General features: G+C 36.8%; 2 protein-coding genes across 3 annotated transcripts; one reads left to right on the forward strand and one right to left on the reverse strand.

Moving 5' to 3' along the window:
- Nucleotides 1–446: 446 nt before the first annotated feature.
- Nucleotides 447–10,620, reverse strand: LOC129274933 (transmembrane protein 98-like). Of its 2 annotated transcripts, none has more exons than XM_064108615.1 (7): nt 10,481–10,620; nt 7,038–7,273; nt 6,070–6,204; nt 5,076–5,225; nt 3,876–3,935; nt 3,062–3,182; nt 447–2,453 (listed from the first exon to the last, which is right to left on the reverse strand). In XM_064108615.1, exons 2-7 carry the CDS (start codon nt 7,175–7,177, stop codon nt 2,325–2,327), a joined length of 735 nt encoding a protein of 244 aa, XP_063964685.1. In that variant the 5' UTR covers nt 7,178–7,273; nt 10,481–10,620; the 3' UTR covers nt 447–2,324. The 2 variants fall into 2 exon arrangements, with proteins under 2 accessions (XP_063964685.1, XP_063964686.1); XM_064108616.1 differs by having other exon boundaries at nt 10,340–10,493.
- A 4,195-nt stretch (nt 10,621–14,815) lies between these two features.
- Nucleotides 14,816–26,004, forward strand: LOC129274931 (uncharacterized). The gene is made up of 9 exons (XM_064108882.1): nt 14,816–15,238; nt 15,946–16,104; nt 16,766–16,900; nt 17,596–17,697; nt 19,619–19,816; nt 20,643–20,807; nt 21,456–21,582; nt 22,327–22,577; nt 23,160–26,004. The coding sequence occupies exons 1-9, from the start codon at nt 15,014–15,016 to the stop codon at nt 23,352–23,354; spliced, it is 1,557 nt and encodes a 518-aa protein (XP_063964952.1). The 5' UTR covers nt 14,816–15,013; the 3' UTR covers nt 23,355–26,004.
- Nucleotides 26,005–26,216: the final 212 nt, after the last annotated feature.

A 26,216-nucleotide genomic window follows, 5' to 3' on the forward strand; every position in this document is an offset into this window, starting at 1 on the left:
TTCATGTACTCATGTACATACATGTATGGCATTCATAAATTGGCATGGACTCTCAGATAGTTGCAGATTATATTTTACCCAATTAATGGATTTTGGCATATGAAAATAATTTATTTACATGTACATGTAAACCTGAAAATGAAGGGTAATAATAGCAGGGCCCGCTGGGAGAACAGTTTTCGGAACTGAAGTGGCTGCCCTGGGTAAATATACCTTTATCATTATTATTATAAGCTTTAATTCAATATTCAGTTAATTTTTGTATGCATTTGTATGCCTTTGACAAGTTTCCTTTGAAAATTTATTGCCTTAGTTTAGATTTATAAAAAGGTAATACAAATATGTACATGTAAGAGCTGCAATAGTACAATGCAAAAAAAAACAACACGCACATGCAAACTGCATGTATAAAAACTCTGAGATCAACAAATATGAAACAATTATCCATATTAATCTATCTGAACATGTACTTAAAAATATATATTCACATGGCTAAGTGTTTACTGTACATTTGTTCTGACTCGAGTGTACATATGTATGTAAAACATGCATGTATTATGGATGGAAGAAGTGTGCCACGTTTCCTTTATAGCATAGCATCTTCATTGGTGAGCCAATATCACGTTTAAAATTCACTTTGGAATTGAGCAGCAGTTTAGTGTTCACATGCAATGTTACATGTAGAGCCCATCATGACATCATTCAATACACCGATAGATGAAAGTGAAAGAAACAGATTATTTTTGTTAACAATAACATTTAAAAAAAGAAAATAAAATATGCTTATTTGGTAACTTTTCGTCTATCTCTCTCTCTCCCTACCTCTCCCCCTCTCTCTCCTACTTACTTGAGCATAAAGACGGCCAATCATTCACAGTATTGGTCATAGTAATCAAAGCCACATCCACAATAAAAGAAAACACCCAATAAAAAAAGTTCCAATTGACTCTACATGTATGTAGTCATGAATGCTCATGTTTTGATATATATATACATGTAGTTAAAATATATATTCCCTGAACTCAAATATCTGATAAAAGATTTGTTTTTGTGCAAATGCAATTTCAGGACAAATTTTGGCAATTAGTTAAGTATGGTTAGTTGCTTAAAAAATATTTAAAAATCAAATATTGCAAATTTCTTAGTTACTTCTAATTAACTGTAAGCCAATTCATTGATTTTGACTGTACATACATGTACGAGTGTATTCTGAAGGATACATACAGCATATCTTTTAAAGTTTTAGGAGAGGTTACAAGTTCTGTGACCTGTACTATAAAATATACAATCAATCACACAATTCACTATAACTGTACATCTATGGTAACACATGCAACAAAGAACGCAATGATTGTAAAGACCGATTGTATCTTTTTATGTGAACAGAGTAGTGGCTGAGTACTTAACTCTGGTTTAAATGGGTCAATTATATTGAAGCACGACCACTTTGTCTGCTGATTTATCATCAGCATACATGAACATTACTTTTTCACAATAAGAAATTGTCAGCCTAACGTATTGTACAGGTAAAATGGACCATAGCCATATTCTACCGGGAAACGAAATATGGGCTGGAGCAGCGGCTGAAATACATGTACTATTAAACACAACCTTGCAGACGGAGTGATCTAGCTTTCAGGTAAATTGCCACTTGGTCCACACCCACTTTGCTTACTTTCCATTTGGTCTCATCCCAAAAGGTTTAATAAAATACTCCCAAGAAGACTAGATGAGCAGGCCACAGGACAAGTAATGATGATGCACTTCCAGCCATGGAAGATGGATCTCATTTGGCACTATGTTGTTTCTAGAGAAGCCCCCAACACATGGTCCTTCGAGCAACAACAGCTCCGCATGGAACCGGACCAGATTCCCTTGGTCTTGTGTAGAATGCAAAGGTAATGATAAATCCAGTTGTCACTCGTAGTCAAGAAAGACATGAATGGTCCAAAGACTTCCGGAAGCACCCTCTATTTCTCTAGGTATTCCAAAGATCAGTGGAAACATAACTAAATGGAGAAGGCTTCCATGATGCCTCAGAGACGGATCTGGAGTATTTCATCAAGCGAGGTGCTCAAGGCACATTTCGAAAGGTAATGAAGGCAGACAGCTGCATAGGGTTCAATCCCGAACAATAGATCTTTGATCAAGATCATCTTGGATGGTCTGTCAAAGACAACACCTCTGGTGTCCCGACACCATGTAACTTGTATTTCATAACAAATACTGGCTACCACGACGAATGCCCCCTTACTTCATATTAAGACGTGTCCATTGCACGATTCATAAGGTATTTCCTGGACGAAAGGACGTATTGCTGTCTTCTATACGTGAGAGGAAGAGAGTGATATAGCTGGAGCAGGCCCTACTGCACCAAGGACAGGAGGCTGTGGCTGGTTGGTTTCTGGTGCTGCTGTGGTAGCTTCCCAAGTAATGGCAGCATCTCTTAAGACCTGGCAAAGGAGCATTGTACATGTATAATTGCAGTTAGTTATTGTTATCAAGATAATCTTTATTGAGAAGTCCAGAATGCTTTTTCATTGAAGAGGAGAAAGAAAAAAAGAGAGGGGAGGGGAAGAGGCGGAGGGGGGAGGAGGAAGAAGAAGGAGGAATGGGAGGAAGAGGGAGGAGGGGGAGAGGGAGGAGGGGGAGGAGGGGGAGAGGGAGGAGGGGGAGGAGAGGGATGAAGAAGATGAGTATGGAAGGGGGAGGGAAAGAGAGGGAGGAGAAAGAGGAGTATATTTAAATAATTTTAAAAAATAAAGAAAGAAATCAGGTAAAGAAGACAGAAAATATGATTTATAATCCATTAGCATCAAATGCTTGAAGCACACTTGTGAGATATATTGAGCGAACAAAATATGAAAAATTGAATAAACATCTTTTAGAATAAGATGAATAATAAATATGACCCAAGGTAGTTCATCAATGATAATGAAATTATTCCATATAATTCCTTTATATGCATGTAGAAGAAGATCCTTGAATGGCGATCCTCATTTTCAAACTGGTGCCTACACTGATGAAATAAAAAGTTATGGCAAATGAAAGGGTAGCTGACCTGTAAATGTGATTCCATCTGTTTGATTGAGCCATCGATCCACTCCACGAAACTAGACATTTGACAGGCTTGCTTGGTGACCAGTACAAGATGTTGTAGTGATAAGAGCAAGGCCGCTGACCTGTGTGTTACAAGGGGTCAAATGTAGAGTGAAGCATTGGTAACATCAATTGTACGGACAAAGAAATGCAGTAACTTGTAATACTCGATTAGTTATCAATATAAAGTGGACTCTACTAGTCCCAATCAAACCAATGTAAAAGAGAAAAAAATAATAATAATGCAATTTATAAAGCACTCTTACATACTTTGAAGAGTTTTTGGTGTATTAAGTGTTGTTATAATAATATTATAAAAGCTTTAGCCAAGCCGAATTGTCTTGTAATTTCCAACATTAAAATTTTGTTCATCAAATTTTCCTGCATATCTTGGCCTGTATGATTCTTTTTTTTACATGTCAAAGCTATGGCTGAGTTCATTTTTTAATTCAACACCCTTACTGTTTAGCTCGCTCACTTTGCTTTCTCAAATTTCCTTTCTGATACTACTTGTGCTCATAACACAAAACTTAAGACTTTTTTTTTCTTCATTCAAGACCCAACAGCTTAACTCGGAACTGACAAAAGCCCTAACATTATCTTTTTGGCATGTACGACTCTTGTACATGCCAAATCTTCAGCAGAATTCATGATTTATTTCAAAACCCTTACTTGTTTGCTCGCTCAATTTGCTTGCTAAAAAAGAGCACAGCAGATTGATAATAGAACACAAGCCAAGTCACAATTCTAATATGCATACAGTGTGTTATACTAACCTTGCTTCAAGCAGCCTTGGATCAATGGGAGGATACATGCACTTCACTACATCATCAACCCTTGGAAAAATATAAAGTATTAGACTTGAAGTAGAGCTACACAGAAAAAGTTTGATTAATTATACTGAATGTTATACTATACATGTACGTGCGCTGAGTATACTGAATTGGGGGGGAAAAAACACACATTCAGACTTGAAGTACAGCTCCATGTATGATTGAATGTGTGGTTGAGTATGCACATGAAATCACACAGCTCAACAGACCGAAGTGCACCCTCACTCAGAGGGAAAGCGAAGTTGCTAGATCATATTCATTCACAGGCGACCATGTGTAAGTCCAATCTTGTTCAGACTTGAGCGATCACATATAAAGGAAGTGTTGACAAGGTTGTTATTTGTCCTCTAGCGTGGAGTCGTGATTGCTTGTTGCTGATGACATCAATGGATAAGGTCTATACTGAACTACGAAACAACAAAACATTTAGACTTGACGTGCAGCTACAGAATTAGGGAACAACACAACATTTAAGTCTTGAAGTACAGCTACAAAAAAGAGTGTGTTGAATATCAGGCTCGAAAATAGGTTTTTGTGTGGTAAACAGTCAGAAACATCAATGAATTAAGACTAAAAGTACAGAGGTGTATGGGTTTATTAATTTATTTCCAATTCATCTAATGGCAAATCGTCCAATTGCCAACTCGTCTACTACCATTTGTTCTATCATCGGCTCATCTACTCACCACATGGTCTACTTTCATTTAGTCTAATGCCATTCCGTCTAATAACCAGTTGGTCCAATAGCCATTTAGTCCATATACCATTTGTATAATTAAACTAAAGTGTTAATTGTGCAAAAATGGGTATTAGACAAACTGGTAATTAGATGAAATGGTAATAGACGAAATGGTGATTGGACCAAATGGTTGTTAGACAAAATTTTGATGGACGGAATGGCATTAGACTAAATGAAGGTAGACCATGTGGTAAGTGGACCAGTTGGCAAAGGACGAATTGGCAATTTACCAGTGTATGTACATGTATAATTTTTTCTTCTCTTCTTGAATATTGTTTGTGGTAGTTTTCATGTAGATCTTTGGGTGGCTCTTGTAAAAATGGTCAACCCAGAGCACAACATTTTTAAGAGAAATGGGTGATTTGGGCCATTATTAATATCATCATTATGAAGAGGATTATTACCTCGGGTTGATCCTCTTTGCGACCTCAATAATATCAGACAAGCTCTCCGACATCTTGGGATAATGGGTGTTACCCATCGTCATGGCAACCAGCTTTTCCGTAAGCTCATGGCACGTCTTCAGGATAGCGATGCAGTGTGGCATCAACCCTCTGTAAAAAGAACCCACACATGTGTGTCAATTTCAACATGTACCGTATCTGCACAAGTACTTCACAATAACTATCAAACATGAATAAAAAGCCTCGATTGCACAAATATTTGTAATAAAAGCATTTGCGTAGCAATTGAAATAGAATAAAATGCCTAAATGTAGGAAACCATGTTGGTCATAAGAAGGGCTGAATTGAAATGACTGGTCCACCGATATCTGACCTATGCAGCCCGTCACCAGTGTAAATTCTTGCAGACCATTGGACCAATGAAATAAAGAAATTCAAATTCAGTTCAACCAAAGACGATTATTGACCATTTAAAGACAGATTTAGAACTTCACATGATATTCACTTGATATTAAATTCAAACCACTTCTCATCCAAGTTGGATTAAGGAAAAAAGATCATTATGGAGCAGGATTTCTAATTTTCTTGCTTGAATTAATCTGCTCATAACATTATATTGTTGCTTTATGTATGGGCGCGGTCATTTTATTCTGCTTGTCTGCAGCTGTTGGTTACTTTTTGAATTTTCAAACATTGATAAGTGTATCTACATGTAATTTGTTGATTGTTGGATTTTTATCTCATTTGCCAGGGCCCTGTTAAGACAAAGGGTAGCAATCAATCACTAGTTTGAAAGAACAATTCTGATTGATTCCTCGTCAGTATGAGCGAAATGCGCATGCAACGATGATCTTGATAGCAGTTTCATTTAGCGATTAATCGCTAACCTTTGTGTTACGGGGCCCTTGTTTGAAAAGTATGCAGGGTCCGCCACAGAAATGGGCATAAGTCAGCACTAGTATGGTTAGGAGCTCTAGGTGGAGGTTTAACTTACGTAGCATCATCCACCCATTCTTCATCTTCTAGAATCTGTTCAAGGCTGTTGTTTGTGCAGACATCTCTCAGCTCTACTTCAAAGTCTTCATGAGGCATCTCTGCGTCGTTCACCAGGGACACATTCTGACGACCACTGAAAAAGAAACAAAATCATTTCAAAGTTGTTATATTTAATCTTTGCTCAGCATTTTGACCATAGAATGAGCAGATTGGGTTGCTTTTGTTCCTGTTTTGTTTTTATAAGAGGTTTATAATGATTTGGCAAAGCAGCTACATATCAAACATGTACTGTATGTGCTAGTATATCAGCCATAAACAAGTTCTATTAAAGCTACATGTAGATCATTATCATGATCAAAATTATCATTAAATATTATAATCATTTTTACTATCACAATCAACATCATAATTGCAATCATCGTCATCATCATCGTCATCGTCATCACCATCGCCCTCATCATCGTCATCATCGTCATCATCACCACCATCATCATCACAACTATAACCATAAACAGCACTATCACTGCCAGTCTACCACCATCCCCATCATCATCATCCCCATCATCATCATCATCATCATCATCGTCGTCGTCGTCATCATCATCATCGTTGTCGTCATCATCATCGTCGTCATCATCATCATCATCACCATCAACATCACTATCACCATTATCATCACCATCAACATCATCATCACCACCATCACCATCATCACCAACGTCACTATCAGAGTATCACTGCCACCCTCACCACCATCATAAAGAACGAATCATCATACATGTACATGTCCTGCACAGTACATATTACTTTCTTTCATTGCAATATGATTTTAGATGATGAAGACCCATTGGCCCGAGAAGGGGGGGGGGGATGGGGACCACAGCGATCTTTTTCACCATCATCGTCATCATCATCTCGACCTTCAACATCCTCCTTCCAATCCAACTTCACTTATGAACTTCTTACCTGTTTTTCCTATGTATTGACTCTTTGATATTAATATCCAGGACACGGCATCGATGTCTGCACGCGACGATGAGGGCCACAAACGAGGCAATAAATAGAAGACCAAGGATGGCAATCGCTACAATGACAACGATATCCATTGCCTTGCCGTTGAGGTGATCAACAAAGGTTGCTAAGTTTACATCAAATATCCTCAAGGTCCAATCACGCTACGTTTGCATCATCATGATGTGGAACTATATAAATGATCAACGTAGAGAAAGACTTACATATGAATCATAATCAGGGAAAAAATTACACTGGGGCTGGGGGGCGATTTAGCACCCCCCCCCCCCACCCGAAATGCTAAAAAAAAGCCCTGGAAACTAAAAAAAAGGAGCCTTGGATCCCCATTCATCACAATGTTGCAGGTTTAGGCAGTAAATTGTGAAACTAAAAAAAAGGAGCCTTGGATCCCCATTCATCACAATGTTGCAGATTTAGGCAGTAAATTGTGAGATGTACATGTAGCCCCCGAAAATAAAGGGAATAACTGTTTGCCTAACTGTAACATGTAAACTGTAGGGCACTCAAACTAAAAGATCTTGAACAGTGATCTGAGACCCATCTTACAAAGAGTTGCGATTGATCCGATCAACCACAACTATGGAAAGCCAGCAACGTTAACATCTACATGTAAAAATAAAAATGCAAATCTGTTCAAAATATTTTCTAGATATATGCTGTATATTCATACTGTACATGTACATTAATCGTTCTCTTGAAGATTTAGTGTGATTCTCTTTGTTTACTAAAAAGGAGATTGTGCACATTTCTTGTAGAAAAAATTATGGTATGGATGGATTTCCATACAATTTAGATTGATTGGATCAATTGTAACTTGTTGTAAGACGGGGCCCTAGACTAACGTCAATCCAAGGCCTTGGCATTGGCTGGCCTATGGATTTGGTCTTAATGCCCCTCTCATAGGATAGTTTTGTGCCCTTTCTATATTTCCCCATTTGTGCTGCAGATCTGGACCCCTTCTTACAAAGAGTTACGATTAATTTGATTAACAACTACTATGGAAAGCCAGCAACATCAACATCTAAATTACATGTCTGTTTTTAAAAAAATTAGGGTTTTTTAAACATTTTTTAGATATGAGGTGTTCATTGTTTTCTTTAAAATTCATTTCAGGGTGCTTCTCTTTGTTTACAAAAGACATTGTGGAAATTTCCTAGAGAAAACAAAATTATGACATTGATGGATCATGCCCATTATAGTTGTGGTAGATCAGATCAATCGTAACTCTTTGTAAGACAGGGCCCAGGTGTACAAATACACTCTATAGAAAATTTGCCTCCCCCCCAAAAAAAAAGAGGTTTAAGGCCAGAATGACACAAGCCCACCCACTTTGAGGGTCATTTCACTGTCAGCCAAAAATTTGGTAAGTCAAATAAAAATAGAATATTTGCAACATGACCCAGATATCCCTTCAACAAACCTTGTCTTATTCTTTCTCAACAAAATTTACAAGATCAATAAGCCTCCCAGTCCCATTTATGATTCAGTAGTAACTTGCACTTTTCCTGACTTTTTAACAATGCCATAAATCATCACGACTGTACCATGTATGAACCGTAAAACAGTATGAGTGTGAACAGTTAGTAGGCCTACATGTATATAGCATACTATCCTCGCATCCGTGTGTGAGTGGAGTGTGAACACTTTTGCTATAGATCCTAAATAAGTTAATGATCAACTTCAACTTGCATCTCATTCTCACTCAGTATCACAGCCATGATAATATTCAAAATTCATTCAATATCCCTCGGGCATATATCAGCAACTACTCATCGATCTGCTCATGAATCACAAACATGTCATATGCAAATTACGAAAGCATCTGACAAAGACAGTCAAAGACAACCAAAGTCAAACTCAAACTATAACTTCCAAGTTCCAAAGTCAAAGACAAGTGACACTGATGTTGTTGCAATGTTGTTCGTACACAGCTGGCAGCCGTCTGTTTCCAGGAGTTTTTTAACATTTTTTATTTTTTTATATTTCTCCTCCTTAATCCCCCCAATGGGGCTCATCGATTTGTCTTTATTTCATCAAATTATATAAAAAGAACTGTACCAAAATGAAGATTATTATTCCGTTTTGGCCTGAAATGCACCAAAAAGGGGAAAAATAAACTTAAAAGGGGAAAAAACATTGACTTACTTGGGCTGTCGCGCAACTTCACTTCCCTGTTTTATCCGAACTTAATACATAAACATATGGCCATCGAGTCCCCTGTACATATCGCGCTAGAACTTCGGTCTCTGTATTTGGTGAGTGGAGCCAACGGCAACGGAGTTCAGCGGAACCAACAGAGACTGAACAGTTCTGAAGCTTTTGGTCTGTTGTTCGTTGTGGGTCATTCATTATCACACCCATGATTTGCCTATTGCAAGAAATGATATGATCCTGAGGCTGATCTTTTTCAATCAATCATATATCATCACTAGACTAGATCTATATCAGCCAATATCAATCACAACCAAAGTTAACTACCGGCTACTACTACTACATGTAGTATGGTGAGACCACCACATATCGACCACCTCTTTTGAAACCGACCACCTTGCGCGCATTAAAATTATTGCGTATTAAATACAAACGATACGTGCGGGAGAGTAGGCGAAGTGTTCATGGAAACGGTAAGAATCGATTTTACGAGAAAAAAGAAGCAACAAAAAGTAAAAATTTAGTAGAATTAATCAAAATTGTATTAAGCAGACCCAAAGCCCGCTGAAAAACCAAGAAATCCGATAGGAAACGGCTTTAGTTTAGAACAAATATCCGTCATCAATCGTCGAATCATGTGCCGGAGCTCGCAGTGGAAGTATTAGTAGTGAGACGATCGCATGTTGATATCATCGAAATGATTTGGAAAAGTAAAAATATTTCGCCACCGGGTCAAGAATCGGCCGTAAACTTAGTGTACCGCGGGTGGTCGGTTTAAAAAGATGGGTGCAAATGAGCAAATGTAAAATCGTTGTATTGTACTTTGTAGGGGCCTATTCGTTGTTCGTCGATATATTACGCGGATTGAATCGGAGTTGCCGAGCGATACATGGGAATCTGATCTGCTCAATTTTCTGCACAAATGAGACGAAAACTGGGTAAAATTGATGAATATTTTCGCAGATACGATGCTTAGAAGATTAAGTGGTCGATAAGGGGTAGTTCCAACCACACTACCAGACGTAGAAATGAAGGGGTGGAACAATAGTAAACAACACAACACACACTGACACAGTCAAACTCACACAGACTCTCCAGAATCATGAGAATGAAGATGTAAAAGCCGCATAAAGAAAGATAAAAGACACTAAAATTGAAATCATGCAGACGGAGATGATGTATGATTTCATCCCTAACACATTTTTTACTTCTAGAAATTTACGCACCGGAATAAAATGTAAAACATTCCAGTCCTCCGCCTGTTTTTCGGTTGTCTCTCTCTATTTTATTTCTCCCGATCTCCGGATTGTCGATTACCCATATCCATTTGCTTAAATTTATCCCGGCGCCGACGACAACCGCAAGCGGGCGCCACACAAAATTATTCAACAAGTTTCTCTCACTGATCCGGGATCCTCACCCATTATGGTTAATAAGAACAACATCAAGTGTAACTATCTTGCGACAAATGTCAAGATAGATTAAATGATTTATAATAGTAACATTAAAAGAATTACTAATGTCATGTGAAACATGATGTGTTTTTAATTCGCTCCTTCATCTTTCACACATTTGATTTTGTTTAGTTGTTTTTGTTTTGTTTTTGTTATGTTTTGTTGTGTGTTTTTTGTATTTTTTTTTTTTTTTTTTGGGGGGGGGGTAAATCTATATTCGGATTGTTGTATCACTTTTCTTCTAAGAATTAAGGAAGAGTTGCTAAATACTTAATCCAGATTATCCATCAATTAGAGTGATTTGTCTTTTTATAATGATAATCATATAGCGCAAAAACCGTTTCTATATATTCTATTGTGCTAAACAGAAGTGTACGCAGGATATTTTTTAAAGGGGGATGGGGGTTCGTGCTGAATGAGAAAGTGACAGGCAAAAAAAAGGGTCTTCACCAAAGAGTTGATGTCGTTTCGTACCAACAAAAATTATAAGCAAAAAGAAAGGTCTTCACCAAAAAAAGTGTAGGTCATTTTGTAATTATTTCATACCCCAAAAAATTTGACAAGCAAAACAAAAAATCCGGGGTGGGGGGGGGGGGGTTGAACCCAACCCCTGTACCACCCCCCCCCCCCCCTGCGTACGCTACTGGTACTTTATGAAAAAGAGCTCCCCAGATGCTGTACAAAATACTAGTGGAATAAATAGATTTTAATTTCAGTTTGAAATTATTATGTAAAGTTGTTGGATTCCTAATTTCAACGGGAAGTTTGTTCCATGGTTTTTGGGCTGATATAAGTGTTGGAGTATACTTAATTGCAATGTGACTGTATCTTGCGAGCTGCGAAGGTGATGGTCATTCGTTTTTTTTTGTTTTTTTTTAAGTTTTATTGCATGAAAACTACAATCATTTATTAATGTAAAAACATTCATATTGTTCAGGTAAAAAAATTAGGGTATGACATTGTACAATAGTAAATATAGGTAAATTGTTTTTTCTTTTTAATATCCACTTATCCAGATTATCCTAACGTTATTTTGATTTGAATAATTTTCAACATTTTCATGATTCGGGTTTGTTATTGTTATATTACAGGCAAAATATATTTCATTATAATATATGTCAAACATTTATTTCGTTATGCTTGAAAAATGGCTCGGAAAGCAATTTTCAAGTCTCGTAAAGTTGCCACTCTTTATAATTCCTAAAATATTAAACAACAAAATCCACGAAAAATAATCATTAACAAACTGAGTCAGTGGCGTAATGAGCCAAAATTTTAAGGGGGCTAAATATGGCGTATCGGGAAAATTTTTAAAAAGTTGCGAGCGAGAAAACGTTTTGGCATTTTTATTGCAAAAATAAAAAATTTTGTGATAGATCTTGACAAAATAATATTCAGAAGAACCCTTCTCTCTTTCCTTTCTCTTTCTGTTTTTCTTGATAGTGATTTTTGTTGGGGGAGGCAAGCGCCCAAAGCCCCCAATCTGTACGCCACTAAAAGAAGTGCATAATTGGAATTTGTCAGGTTTCATTCGCTATAGCATGAGTGACCAAAGTACGCTGCCTGGAGCAAGCAGCAATGAAGATGGGTTTTACGAGTGATTGAAGCGAGCGATAATTTTATTTTAGAAATTTACTTCTTTTCCATCGACAATAATAATAATAAGTGGATCAACCCTCACCGACCTCACCGTCGATATATCCGCCACTGAATTGGGACTGAATTTACACCCCCCCCCCCATAATTATGAGAGGGTAAGTGGTAGCGGCGAGCAAGACGACCAATTACATAGACGAAGTGGCGTAGCTAGATATTTTTCCTGGGGGGGGGGGGCACTGGGGGGTCCTTGCTTTTTCAGGGGGTGGCACCATTTATTCCGGTGTATGTGTCACAAAGGCGGATCCGACTTTCCCAATAGGGGACGGGGCCTAAAATTATCTTCACCTATATTTTCCCCGATCAGTCACTTCTTAGTTTTATTCTTATAAAACAACATGAACACGATATAATCTCATAAGCCTTATAAAAAGTGCGAGCGCGAAGCGCGAGCGATTTTTTTAATAACTTTATGTATTTTGTCCTGAAAATTTAATGTGTGATCCTGAACAAGATTCGTATGTAACTAGATGGTTACTGCGAACGCCAAGCGCGAGCAGAAACTGTTCTAGCATTATCGAAAAGGGACCTGTTAAGGACTGCTTACAGTTACCCACGAAGACGGTATATATTTCGATAATGCAAGCGCGAAGCGCGAGCAAATATTTTGATATTCCGAAATTTGCTCCATATCAGCCTATTGAGCAAGATATGAATCTCATCTAACAGGCAATTCTGGCGCGAAGCGCAAGCAAAAATTGTATATAGTAACATGAAAGATTTGTTCCCCTCACATTATTTCATTCACTCATCTTCATCCTCTTATTTTCCTCTTCTTTTTTCTTTTGTCTTTCTTCTTCTTTTCCTTTTTTCTTTTCTTCTTTCTCCCTTTTTTTTTGCTCTGCCAATTTTTTTCAGGGGGGGGGGGCACCTGGGGGGCACACCAAATCTCAGGGGGGCACGTGCCCCCAGGCCCCCCCCCCCCCGTAGCTACGCCACTGCATAGACGTTCAAAATTATGACCTCTCCTTTTATATCCTTTCTACTTTTTTCCAGTGGCGTAACAGGCGGGGGGAGGGGGGAAGCTGCCCCCCAGGCGGGTTTCACCGGGAAAATGAAAAAAAACGGGAAAAAGAAAAGGGAGGGAGAAAGAAAAGGAAAGGGGAAAAGGATAGGAAGAAAAGGAAAGGGAAAACTGAAAAGAAAACGAAGAAAAAATATTTTCTTTAAGTGGAAAAGGAAAGAAAGAAGAACATTTGAGAAAGAACAAATCATTCCGAAATAGTCCCATGTAATGCAATAGCATGATGGGAAATAAATCAAAAGATTACAAAATGGCAAACAATAGCAGAAAATCAAGGAAGAATGGAATTAGTCAAAAGCTAAATTGGAAAACAAAGAAAAGGGACAAGAATAAAAAAAAACCTAATAACACGACCGGGTTGCCGAAGAATGGAACTAAAGAGCGGGAAGAAAGATGCAGAGCATACAACACGCAGTAGGGGCTATTCATCTCGATCTTCGATCATCTTTAACCTTCAAATGGCTCTCACTGGCGTACAGGCGGGGGGGGGGGGGTACGTCTTGGTTCCACGCCCAAGAGGAAATAAAAAAAATTATAGGAGACAACGTACAATGAAATGAATGGAAACAATGAAATGTGTTATTTGTTGAATATAATGGAAAAATCTATCACATAAATAGAATTTAATTTCAATAGGCAATTTTTTCCAGCTCGTTTTGCTTGCTGGCGACTTTTTACAAATTTCCCCACATTGCTATGTTTTGCCCCCTCAAAATATTTGGTTCATTACGCAACTGGGTTGAATAAATGTGTTGTGTAAAAGCTATATTCTGTATATGCCCTTGATTTGATTAAAATAGCGGCAATCTGCGAGGTTTAAATGGCTTTGATCACGCTACTGCCGCAAAGAGTCCAAAAGCTCCTGTTCACAGTGGAGTACAGACCACAAAAAAAGGAATGGAAAGAGAGAAGAGTGAATTATTGTTATCTGGATATCATGTCAAAATCTATCACAAAATTAGATTTGATATTTAAATGTCAAAATTTTTGCTCGCTCGCTCGAAACTTTATTTTTTTTTTAAAGATAAATTCTGCCCGATACGCAATATTCTGGCCCTCTCAAAATCGTCGCCTCGTTACACCTGTTCATGCCATGATATGACCGGGAAATCTTTGGCTCTTGCCCCCCTCCCCCCACTGGTCACCGACCCCTGTTACGCCGTTGCTTTTTCTTCCCTTTTCTCCCAATTTTTATTTTATTTCCTCCACTGGAACCCCTGGAACATCATTGGGTCGGTTCCCCCGCCGCGATACTATGCCGTTCCACATAAGTCTCTTCTTGATTGAGCGGGCGGCATGCAACTGTGAACATGTTCAGTGTTTATTATTGACATATTACCGAAGCGCTATATTTAGCTCCATGCTGCCAGCGTTTAGCAAAATACGCGATTCTGATTGGCTACCCAAAATAGACGTCTGCTACTTCCGTATAAAACCCACCCTAAACACGGAAGAAAGGTTCACAACATAAAATGGAGCTGTAATTTTTGAAGGTTTCACAGACTGAGGAGACATTCAGACTATCAACGTCTTGGAACTGGGCATTTGATAAACATTTTACACGGAATAGTGTGCCGATTGCTTACAATATCAACTCGGTATAGATCTAAGGCAATTCGCAAATCATGGGTTTTGACACGAAACAGGCGCAGGTGAAGCTGACCGCCGGTCGCACCGTTCGCATCCCCGTAGTTGCGGCGATGACGACCCAACAGTTATGTGAGAAGGTGGCGGAAGAGGAGAAAGCTCCCGCTGATGTCATTACTCTCAAATTCGGTGGTAAGGTCTTGAAGAGGAGCAAGACGATGTACGAATATCTTGTCAGGGAAGAGATGGAACTAAAAGTGAAGGTACGTATCCAGGCCCCGAATTTCCATAGAATATCCAAATTATTCAAGACATTCATGAATCATTGATTAATGATTGCTTCTTCTAAGACTAAGACTAAGTTCTTCTTCTTCTGTTGATTTCCTCCAGTCCTGGAGAACTGCGAGATCCAGTGGATACGCAGAAAAAGTGGTTTGATAATTATGTATAGAAACAAAAGAGCAAGGCTCAGGAGGAGATTGGAATAAAGAATAAATTGCATTGTCATCGTCTGTTATTTGTTACTGTAATTTATTTTTAGACTGTTAGCCTCCGTTACTTTGAGGAGTTACGTTACTTTACTAGTTTTAGTTCTCCTCAGACAAAAAGCTTCCTATCTTTCTCCTGTTGGTTGGTTGTTCCATTGAACTACATTGCATGGCTCTCCGCTTATAATTTCAGAAATAGAATTTTTAAATAAATCTCAGGCCTAGAAACTAATGACTTAAGTCTTGGGTGGCTGACAGAAAAATAATTTTGTGACACAATTTTTGGCCATATGGCCGGGTACTCCAGATGGTTTTCAAGCTGTTTCCTGCCTGAATTATAAACAAGTCTACCCAAATTTTCATTGATTTACTGTACCTCCTTGCAATAATCACCTTGAATGTATATTGATTTTGTAATTTTAAGTTATTCAATTCATATGAATGAAAGTTGAAATTGTATTTTGACCTTTTTATTCTTTCAGCTTTTGGCAAAGGAAACTCTGAACATCAACCTGCATCTACCTGGTAAGGACAAAGAAGTCGTCTCAGTGGAGATCAACAATACATCATGTCACTCAGAAATTAAAACAAAGCTGGGAGAAGCAAAATTACATCTTGCTGGGAAATACATGACCTTTCATGTAAGTAACTTCATGTCAAATTATTGAAATAACAAAATCCCAGAAATATTAGTGTTAAGGACAAAAATAGCCATATTCAAATCATTTAGAAAAATAAAGATACATGTAGTTTAGTGACCATCAGCCCTTTGGCTTGGGGCCATGGAGGACATTTATTGTAAATGATTTATTATTATTATTACTATTAATATTATTATTATTATTTATACCACACTTTTCCTTATGAGGCCCAAAGCTTTAATAATTATATGAAAATATATAATCTTAGAAATAAATCTACTAAAAGGTGGGTTGTTGATGTCTTTCTGAGATTAGAATGTTGTGTCACGCTGCCACGCCCCTGCCATTTTGTAGACAAATCATGGATCTCTTTCTGGTATTCAATATGTCTTAACTTCAAATATACTGGACTACTAGAGATATAAACAAAATAATTAAGGCTTCTTTATCAGTTGCAATATTGAAGATGAAAATTAATTTACATACATGTACGTGAGAAGGAAAGAAGGGTATCTATCAACAACATGGTTTCGCAGGAGATTCTTATTTTTGAAACTGTCAAACGAAACTAAAGTCCTGCTAAGTTCGTTCTAAGTTTTGGATCAGCGCCATCTTAACTCAACAATTTTACGTGAATTTAAATTCCATTTTGTGTATGTAGATCGGCAACATGGAGCTGAAGATGACAGACTATGCATACGAAGATTGTCTGAAGGACGGAGAGAATATCATCGTTAAATTCCCTAATGATAATCAGGGAACACAGGAAGAAGAGATGCAGGAAGATGAGAGACAGGTTTGTTTGAACAAAACATAAGCTTTCACCCCCCCCCCCCATCTATCGATATCTTTTCTTACAACTTTGCATTATGAGAGCTTCACAGGGGCCGCGGAAGGGCTGGGGTGGGGGTTGAAGCCCCCTCCCACTTTTTTTTCCAAAACCGTGTACAAAAACGTAAAAATGACCATAGGGTTGTGATTTTTTGCATGGTCAGCCCCCCCCCCCCCCACTTTGAAAACCGTTCCACGGCCCCTGATACATACCTGTAGGTTTTTATATATAAAAATTGTGATTTCACTCCTTGGGCATGATCATGCGCTTCAAGCTGGCGGATGACATACTATATCACCCCCCCCCCCCTCACCCAAACCTGAATGCTGCTTTAATCTATGCCAGTGTTTCACCCCTGCTGTAGAAAATTATGAATGATTGATCTTAAGTAAAAGTTAAACAACATGAATGAATTGATATGAATTTAAAAACAATCAAATGAAGAAGTAATTATTCTGCAAGCTACCATGTCCATTATTTGTTTTATCCATGTTTCATATTTGCCAGGTGATTTGGTATGAGCTATATCTGTCTTCTTTTCATAGATATTTTAATCTCTCATTTACAATTACATCAAGATTAAATTGAAAGTTTGAATTTGTTGTACAGGTTATTAGAATATTAGTCACTTATTATTTTACTTCAATTTGTTTCAACAGGAAGTCCTGAACAGCTTTGCATCGAGTATGTCCTCACGGCGGAAAGTGGATATTGTCTTTTCCTTTGACACTACAGGAAGCATGTATTCTCTTTTATCAACGGTAAGGTCAGGTTCAAGGTCACTTTGTAATTCTATGACATCAATGTACATCTATGTCCTGTTTCATAATACTTTTTTACAATATTAAACAAATGCGCAATAACAATTGAAAGCTACATTCTATTTAATTGGCTGATAGTTAACTTGTTACAAAAATAATGCGTTTATTACTTGAAGAAGTCTTTATGAATTCCTGGTATCCTGGTATGAGTCAGTGAATAGAAAGAACCATTTTGATGCTGATTCCTGAGGTGGTTCCTGTCTGACCTAAAAGTTTGCATTTATGATTAGTAGAACTGTGTTTTGATTCTGAATGCTGGACAAATAAACTGCCTTTAACTCTTTGTCCGCTTTGTTCAACTACAGTCACATTCAGCAGTCTGCCCAGTTCGACTCAAGTCACATTCTATTCACTATCCATACAGAGCTTATTAAAGGTCAAGTCTACCTCAGAAAAATGTTGATTTGAATAAATAGAGAAAAATCAAACTAGCATAATGCTGAAAATTTCATCCAAATCGGATATAAAATAAGAAAGTTATGACATCTTAAAGTTTCGCTTATTTTTCACAAAGCAGTGATATGCACAACTGAGTGCCATGCAAATGAGACAGTCGATGATGTCCCTCACTCACTATTTCTTTTGTTTTTTTATTGTTTGAATTATACAATATTTCATTTTTACAGATTTGACAATAAGGACCAACTTGACTGAACCATATAGTATTAAACAATGCTAATTCCACATGTTCAGGGAGAAATTAATTGTTTTCACTTGACAATGAATTTAAAATTAGAATATTTCATATTTCATATAATAAAATACAAAAGAAGTAGTGAGTGGATGACCTCATCAGTTTCCTCAATTGCATACTGGCCAGGATGTACATATAACTGTTTTGTGAAATTAAGCAAAACTTTAAAATGTCATAACTTTCTTATTTTACATCCGATTTTGATGAAATTTTTAGCGTTATGCTTGTTAGATTTTTCTCTTTTTATTCAATTCATCTTTTTGTTGGTGTGGACTTGTCCATTAAGTTTATTGTTCATAAACACATACACAATAGTGATGTGTGCATTGCATTGTCATTGTTCTGTGTACACACAAAGCTTTCCTTTACAATAAACCAATCAAAAGCTATTGTGAGCTGAATTAGCATAGTCCATGCGAAACCCCTTTTAAGGATGCGCCTAGTTTAATTTAATTTAATTTAATTTAATTTATATCGTGATATAAGTGTATTTAAGATGTAGAATTTGTGTAAATTCAGTTGTTCTTTGTTTGATATTGATTGTATATTTTATGTAAATGATTGTAAAGGGTAATGCAATTCGGCTTTTCAGCCGCTATAGACACCCTTAATTGTTGAATTAAACCGTTTAAAAAAAAAATAAATAAATAAATAAATGTGGCGCAGGAGTGATTCTGTCCATGGCGGGCAAAGAGTTAAACCAAAGATTGTAAGCTTCCTGTAGTCTATATGATTCATCCAATCAGTGGTACATGTAATCCTGTTTGATGGACCACTTCCTGGTATCTCTGATCTGATATCTATTGGTATAGTGCTCCATAAACCTGCATGCAGTAGTCAGTAATTATGAGATCAATTTACAATATGATAGTTGTGATATTCATACCTTGTAGATCAACCATGCATAACTGATGTAATTGTTGTTTAAGTGTAGAATAAAGCTATCACTGTTTAACAAATACAAAATTATACATTACAGTATATATTTTATTTTCTGTCTGTAAAGGGAGTCTTCATAGGTCTAAAATGTGCTATATAAAAACGTAATTGTTATTATTATTATTAATATTTTAGTTGTTATTATAATCATCATTATTATTATCATTATTACCATCATCCTTATTGTTGTTGTTGTTAGTGTTATTATTATTATTATTATCATTACAGGTCCGAGAGAAATTGCGAGAGTCTGTGACCCGTCTCATGTCGGACATACCAAACATTCAGATCGGCCTGATGGCTCACGGAGACTACAGTGACGAGCACTTGTATGTCATCAGAAAACATGATATCTCAGCAGATATGGCTGATCTGGTCCAGTTTGTAGAAGCTACCGATGGCAGCGGAGGCGAAGGACCATATGCTGTAAGTCTTTTGACAAACTGTTTGTCATATCATGTGATCCTCAAATTGGCAAGCATGCTCCAAAATGATGGATTTTATGGACAGCTCTCCGTTGTACACAGTATTTCAGGTTTTTCCCCTTAATTTGGATTATCTCCGCCTGACCTTGACATGTGGAAACTTACTGGTTTAGCTTGTAATGGATTCATACATTTTTTGTAGGGGTGTAATAATGAGCTCACTGCTATCAAAAGATTGGGTTAATTTGTTGACTTATTAATTGCCTTTGCTATTCCCTAAATTGAAAAAAAATGAGATTATGATTTATTAACATATCTTTCTTGATTAATATAAAAGTAAATTCAAGAATCTAAAATCCTTCTTCGTACGGTATGTAGAAAGCTATAATATTTGGTTCCTAATATGTATAGGATCTTGTCCAGCTTATTATGCACCAGGTCATAGCCTAAGGTCATCACATCAGTATCTTCTAAAGATCTCCAAAGCGCATTCACTGGTAAATATAGTTGTAGCCCAGGGGATAATTAGTCTAAGGGCTTTGAAAGGGAGGGTCGTTGGTTTGAATTTCAGCCTCATGTGGCATATTCTCATTCAGCAAGAAAGTAATCCTCATTGTGCTGCTCTCGACTCAGGTGAGGTAAACGGGTACCTGGCAGGCATTGATTCCTCAACATGCTTCTGCAAGCTGTAAAAGGCTGCTATGCTGAAGCTGGGGTAGTACATCCAAGTACGTCCCTTTGGAAGTACATCATAGTGTGTTATAGCCTTATACAAGAACTGTATATTCATTTTTATTATTTTTCACAATTTCCTTTTAATTTTACAGTGCTATGAATGGGTACTGAGACATGCCAATGGTTTATCGTGGAGAGAAGATGCTGCGAAGGCTTTGGTCATCATTGGTGATGTCGTACCGCATCCTCCCTCATATACAGACATCAATATCAACTGGCGGGATGAGCTGCAAGAGCTGTGTGACAAGGATATCAAGGTAGATACTGTTCTTCAAAGGATTCGTCAGTGGCACTTGTTGTTGCATGGTGTCTTTCACTCTTATTATGCTGTAGATGCCTTGTGCATCCTGTGAATGGTTATATGGGCAATACAGTTATTAATACCAGTATCATGTAGGATATCAAGGTAGATACTGTTCATTAAAGAATTCATCAGTGGCACTTGGTGTTGATGTACTCTTTAAACTATTGTCTCAAATGCTATAGGTGGCTAAGCACTAAGCATCTTTTGCCACATCATATGACCATCACAATTTCCAGATATGAAAAATTATAAATGAAATCTACTATTCTTGACCTACAGTACCATTGTCTATTTATGGTATAAAGCCTTGCCTGCTTTTGGAAAGTGTTTACTGCATAAAGGCCCACATTTCTTTTCTTCAGAATGGCTGCTTTGGTCAGATATTGTTTCATTACAAATGTCTATTATGTAAGCAAAACGAATATCCATGTGGACAATAAAATGAAATTGAATTGACATGCTCCTATATCCTGTTCCTGTCTCCGTTTATACAAACACCAAATAGTCATATCCCTGTAGCACAGAAGCTGATACACTTTGCAATGCTATATGATATTGTTACTAGCTATTATCCTTTGTCTTCTCCTTCTTTTAAATTTAGGTGTATGGTGTTCAAGCGATGGATAACAGGCCAGCCAACTCTTTCTATGGTCACATGGCACAGAAATCAGGTGGTGCTCACATCAAATTCCAGCATTTCTCATTGATTACAGACATGTTTCTTGCAGGTAAGTTTTAAGGCAACATACATTTTATAAAGGAGTATATGATATCCCTCTTTCGATAGGAGTGGCTTCCAGTTCTTTTTCCTTCTAAATTTCCTTAAAATGTGCTTGCTTTTTCTCCTCAGTGATCTACTTGTAGTATTTTTCTTTAAACTGCTGATTTTTCAACTTCGTAGGAATCAGTCCAACGAGGTCCTAGATATGATCGCATGAATCCCTAACTAGGACCATTGAAGTCAGTGTATTATTGGCCTTCTTCTAATTGTTTACAATCAGGGTGATTGGACACTGGTTAAGTCTTTATAAGGTGATCATCCACAGGGGCTTCGGAAAGGTTTTGAAAGTGAAAGGGACTGACCACGCAAAAAATCACAATCAGATGGTAATTTTTACGTTTTTGTACATAGTTTGGGAAAAAATTTCTGCAGCCCCTTTGCCATAACATGATAAATCTTCTTCGTTAAGGTAATATTTCAGACCAGGGTCCCGTAACACAAAGGTTATCGATTAATTGTACGCTTGTTTTTCACGATTGATTGTACATTGTAGTCAGTGGAATCGTAGAAAAATGTTCTTCGATCATTGCCAAGCTTTGTGTTACGCGCCCCTGATTAAGACAAAGACGTACTATTCTTTTTCTCTAAGCTAAACTTCCCTAAATCAGACACATTTATGTGATCCCAAGAGATGACTTAGGCATTCACCTGTATGAATATCAGTTGTGATTTTTGCCATCACCTTGTTTAGTGTGCTACAGAGAATCCGGTGATGACCAACTGAAGGCCTACGTCGACGAGGTTGAGAAAGAAGGGAGAATGACGGAAGAAATGATGGATGTCATGAAGCAGCTGGAGAAGAAACCAGAGGAAGAGGAGAAGAAGGATGAAGAGGAGAAGGAAGAGGAGAGAGAGGAGGAGGAGAAGAAGACGGAAGGAGGAGCATCGGCAGATGCAACAGGAGATGCCGAGGTTGCAGCACCTGCTCCAGAGCGCCAACAGGTATTAGTTTGTACTTTGTATCTTTGCATCACGGGTGTAGCAGTTCTGACTCTTGTCTTTCAATCAGAAGGTCATGAGTTCAGATCCTACTCCAGGCCAGGCGCCTATTTCCTTCAAAATAGAAGGGAATCAACGTTGTGATTGTTGACAGTCCTTTTAAGGACTTCACCATATACCGGTATCACAAAAAATACTTATCACTGTCATCTTTCTTGCCCTTTCAGTTTTATCTCTATCACTCCACTATCCAACAGTTCTTTTCAGGACTATCATTATTACCCCGGCTTTTGCTTGAGCTGCCGTTTCCAGTGCTGTGTATTCAAGGAATCAATCCTGCCGGGTACCCATTCACCTCACCTGGGTTGAGTACAGCACAATGTGGGTAAGATTCTTGCTGAAGGAAAACATGCCATGGCTGGGATTTGAATCCACTACCCTCTGATTGAAAGATGAGAGGTCAGAACCACTAGACCACAATGCCCACATGGTAAATCATATGTCGCCACCACACAAATAGTATCTGTTTACCGATTGATATTTTATTCAATTTTGTATTCCTTCTTTTTCCCCCTCTTTATTCAGGAAGTGGAATATGTTTCTGAGCCGTGGTGGGACCTCACCTTAGACATGGCAACAGTGCCCAAATTCACATATGACAATGCCAATGACTTTTGGTCAAGATATGGCCAATCGGCAGCTTCCAACAACTTCTATCCAAGAGCAACAAGAAAGAGTTCAAGAAGAAAGACCCTTAAGAAGGCCTGTTCAGTGATGTGAAATGGAGAATGGTATACTTTATTCAAGTTCATTTCATCATTGAGAAAAAAAAATTAATACAATACTATAAGCTCTGTTTTGTGTTCGAGGACAATGGTTGAGGTAAAGATAAATGTACCAATGACTTTCATGTTTTTCTATCAGCAAGGATAACCCAAGGAGGAAGACATTAAAAAAGCTGCTCTGTGATATTAAAAGAAGAACAATATGCAATGCTTCGAGGACAATTCCCTGGAAAAACAACTCCAAGGGTAACTTCAAATTTATCTTCAAAAGAGGAGCCTTTGGGGTGAAGGTCATATGTGACCAACTACCCCAAAATCACCAATAAGTCTCCAGGGAAAGTTCTTTGTTAATAGCCAAACTAGTAAACTTGTCTTCAATAAGCCAAAATTCAATGCTTAGCTTGTCTGAAGGAGTAATTTGTTATCTTTATACTGTAAAATTTCGAGTTGTAAAGTTCAAGATACAAGAGTTTCTTTGACACAAGTTTTTGTGGACTGCTTGGAAGTTTTATTAAAACTTTAATATGCACATCTAATGCCTGAGTGAACAAAAACTTCAAATGTTGTTTTCTCCTTGTATTCTAAAGCTCTCGCTCTTTTTCTCTGCATTCAATCAAGTATTTGAGTGAATTATTGTTGATCAAATTTGACAAATCATATATTATTTTAAAGCTTAGGAGGGTTTTTTTCAAACTCAATAAAAATCTCAAAATTCATTTTGGGTGACTTATTTTGTTGGTTTCAGAATTGTAATGATAATTGACTTTATTATTGTGTAGCGATTGACGACTTCTGATAAAGTAAGGAATATAAGCAATATATATGCATCATAATGCATGTATATGTGATATATCTTATTTATCAATATGTGATAACTTTTAAATTGAATTTCTTAATTACTATATGAATCAACAGTTCAACATAATATGTTTTTTCTTCAATTATTCTTGTCCTACATGTACTGTCATGAATTTCATTCGTCATGGAAACAATGTTTTGTTACATGTATGTTGAAAAACTAATGAAATCGCTGTTGAGGGGAAAATAAATTTTGAAATTAATATGTGATATGTTATTTGTCAGATGGCATTCTTGGTAGATATGACACCAATAACCTCTGTTCTTATACTCCTTTTGTACAAGGAAAATATTTAAGAATGTCAAAAATGGCTGCTTGATGGTTTGAAATTCCAAAAGTTTGGTTGCTTTGTGTAGAAATATTAACAATTGGAATAATTGGCTAATACACAATACTTAATTTGATACTTTATAGGTATTCCATTAGTTCATATAGTGTGCTAATAGTTCAGAGAGATTAGCCTAAATATAAGCTTTGTCAGTTTCAGTATATCTGTCATTTGAAGTCATAAGTAGTTTTATTATCTAACAATCGGCCTTTATTAAAGGTGCAAAATCATGTACTACAATATGCATTTTACAAGTGATTTCCTGTACCACTAAATCCTGTGCATTCCTGTGTTAAGTGTTCCAGTTTATTGAAGTAGATGAAGTAGAAAGTAGCAAACAAAATTTGATATGTATCATCTTCTTGTAAATATATGACATTATGTTATTGCTTGCCATACATTCACCATTGATATGATTGCACTCATAGAGTATGGTGTATCCCAGAGGTTATGAAGTGTTTGAAATATATATGCAACAACTTTCATCCAAATTTAAACATTGCCAGTTTTAAGTATACATGTAATATATTTCTTTAGCAGAATTTGTTCAAATTCAAACATTGCCATTTCAGAGTATGCATGTATGTCAGATGTTACTTCATTTCAAAGGCCAGTTATAAGTTACTTAAGCTGTAACTGTCATGTTTTTTCTAGAAAGGAGCTAAACTCAGCTAATTTTATTGATAAGTTATTGTGTGCCTGTCTTTCATTCAGGAAAGATTTCAGTGCTTGATTGGCCATTATGTGCAATTCATTTGTGTGTGCGGTTTTGATGCGAGTCTTCCAAATTAAATATTGGTGTTTTGAAAGAGAGGCTTCGACTTTCTAGGACTGAATTCATGCAACTTATTATCAGCAGCAAGTCGCAAGATATGATTGTTTTAGGCTAATTAACGACACCATGCAATTTGATTGGTGAAAAAATCAGTCGTAGATTTCTTTAGCAATTGATATTGATTATAAATCTTTTGAAACATATTCTTGATCTGTATGTTTGCTATTTTACAATGTATTGAAGTACCGTGATTATTCTTTTTATTAATCATTTTTCAAAAGCATAACTCGGAATCATGGGATGCATTTCTATATATTATTATGAGAAGATCTTTTATTTCAACATTAGCAATCTATGTGATAGATATGATATATTTATACTGCCAGCGATCATACTGTTAGTGCATGTTTTATGTCAAATAAGAAAATATTTGTCTATAGAGATCATGTACTTTATATGAAATATACATGTATGTCAGAAATACTGGCAAAAAAAGAAGTCATATATAGAATGTAGATTTTTATTTATACACTGTATATTATTTGTATAGGGCCTATATGCATGTTTTTTTTTTTTCTGGGTATATATGTTTTTTTTGTCTTTGCCTTTTCAGTGTCAGTCAATCTTTTGAATATGTTGATGAGATATCTGTAAATAAACGTACGTTTTATACATTTTTGTAACTTTGTTTATTAGAAAGTGATTTTTTTTCTCAGAATAGTCAATTCTTATCATGATTACCAAATGAAATGGTATTTAAAAAGTAAAGAAAAATTATATAAATCAGAGAGAAAGAAATTAATATAAACTAATTAAGAAAGGGGGAGGTGGTAATTGTATTTTAATTGATTTCAAAAGTATAATGCAATTACAAAGAAAGAGAGAGGGAGGGAGA

Source organism: Lytechinus pictus, chromosome 13, assembly GCF_037042905.1.
Source record: "Lytechinus pictus isolate F3 Inbred chromosome 13, Lp3.0, whole genome shotgun sequence".
NCBI lineage: Eukaryota > Metazoa > Echinodermata > Echinoidea > Temnopleuroida > Toxopneustidae > Lytechinus > Lytechinus pictus.

Coding starts and splice junctions, on each gene's coding strand:
- LOC129274933 (XM_064108615.1), bottom strand. CDS start 7,177: ATGGATATCGTTGTCATTGTAGCGATTGCCATCCTTGGTCTTCTATTT. Junction 6,205..7,037: donor TCAATACATAGGAAAAACAG/GTAAGAAGTTCA, acceptor TTTCTTTTTCAG/TGGTCGTCAGAATGTGTCCC. Junction 2,454..3,061: donor AGATGGAATCACATTTACAG/GTCAGCTACCCT, acceptor CTCCTTTGCCAG/GTCTTAAGAGATGCTGCCAT.
- LOC129274931 (XM_064108882.1), top strand. CDS start 15,014: ATGGGTTTTGACACGAAACAGGCGCAGGTGAAGCTGACCGCCGGTCGC. Junction 21,583..22,326: donor TACAGACATGTTTCTTGCAG/GTAAGTTTTAAG, acceptor CACCTTGTTTAG/TGTGCTACAGAGAATCCGGT. Junction 22,578..23,159: donor CTGCTCCAGAGCGCCAACAG/GTATTAGTTTGT, acceptor CTCTTTATTCAG/GAAGTGGAATATGTTTCTGA.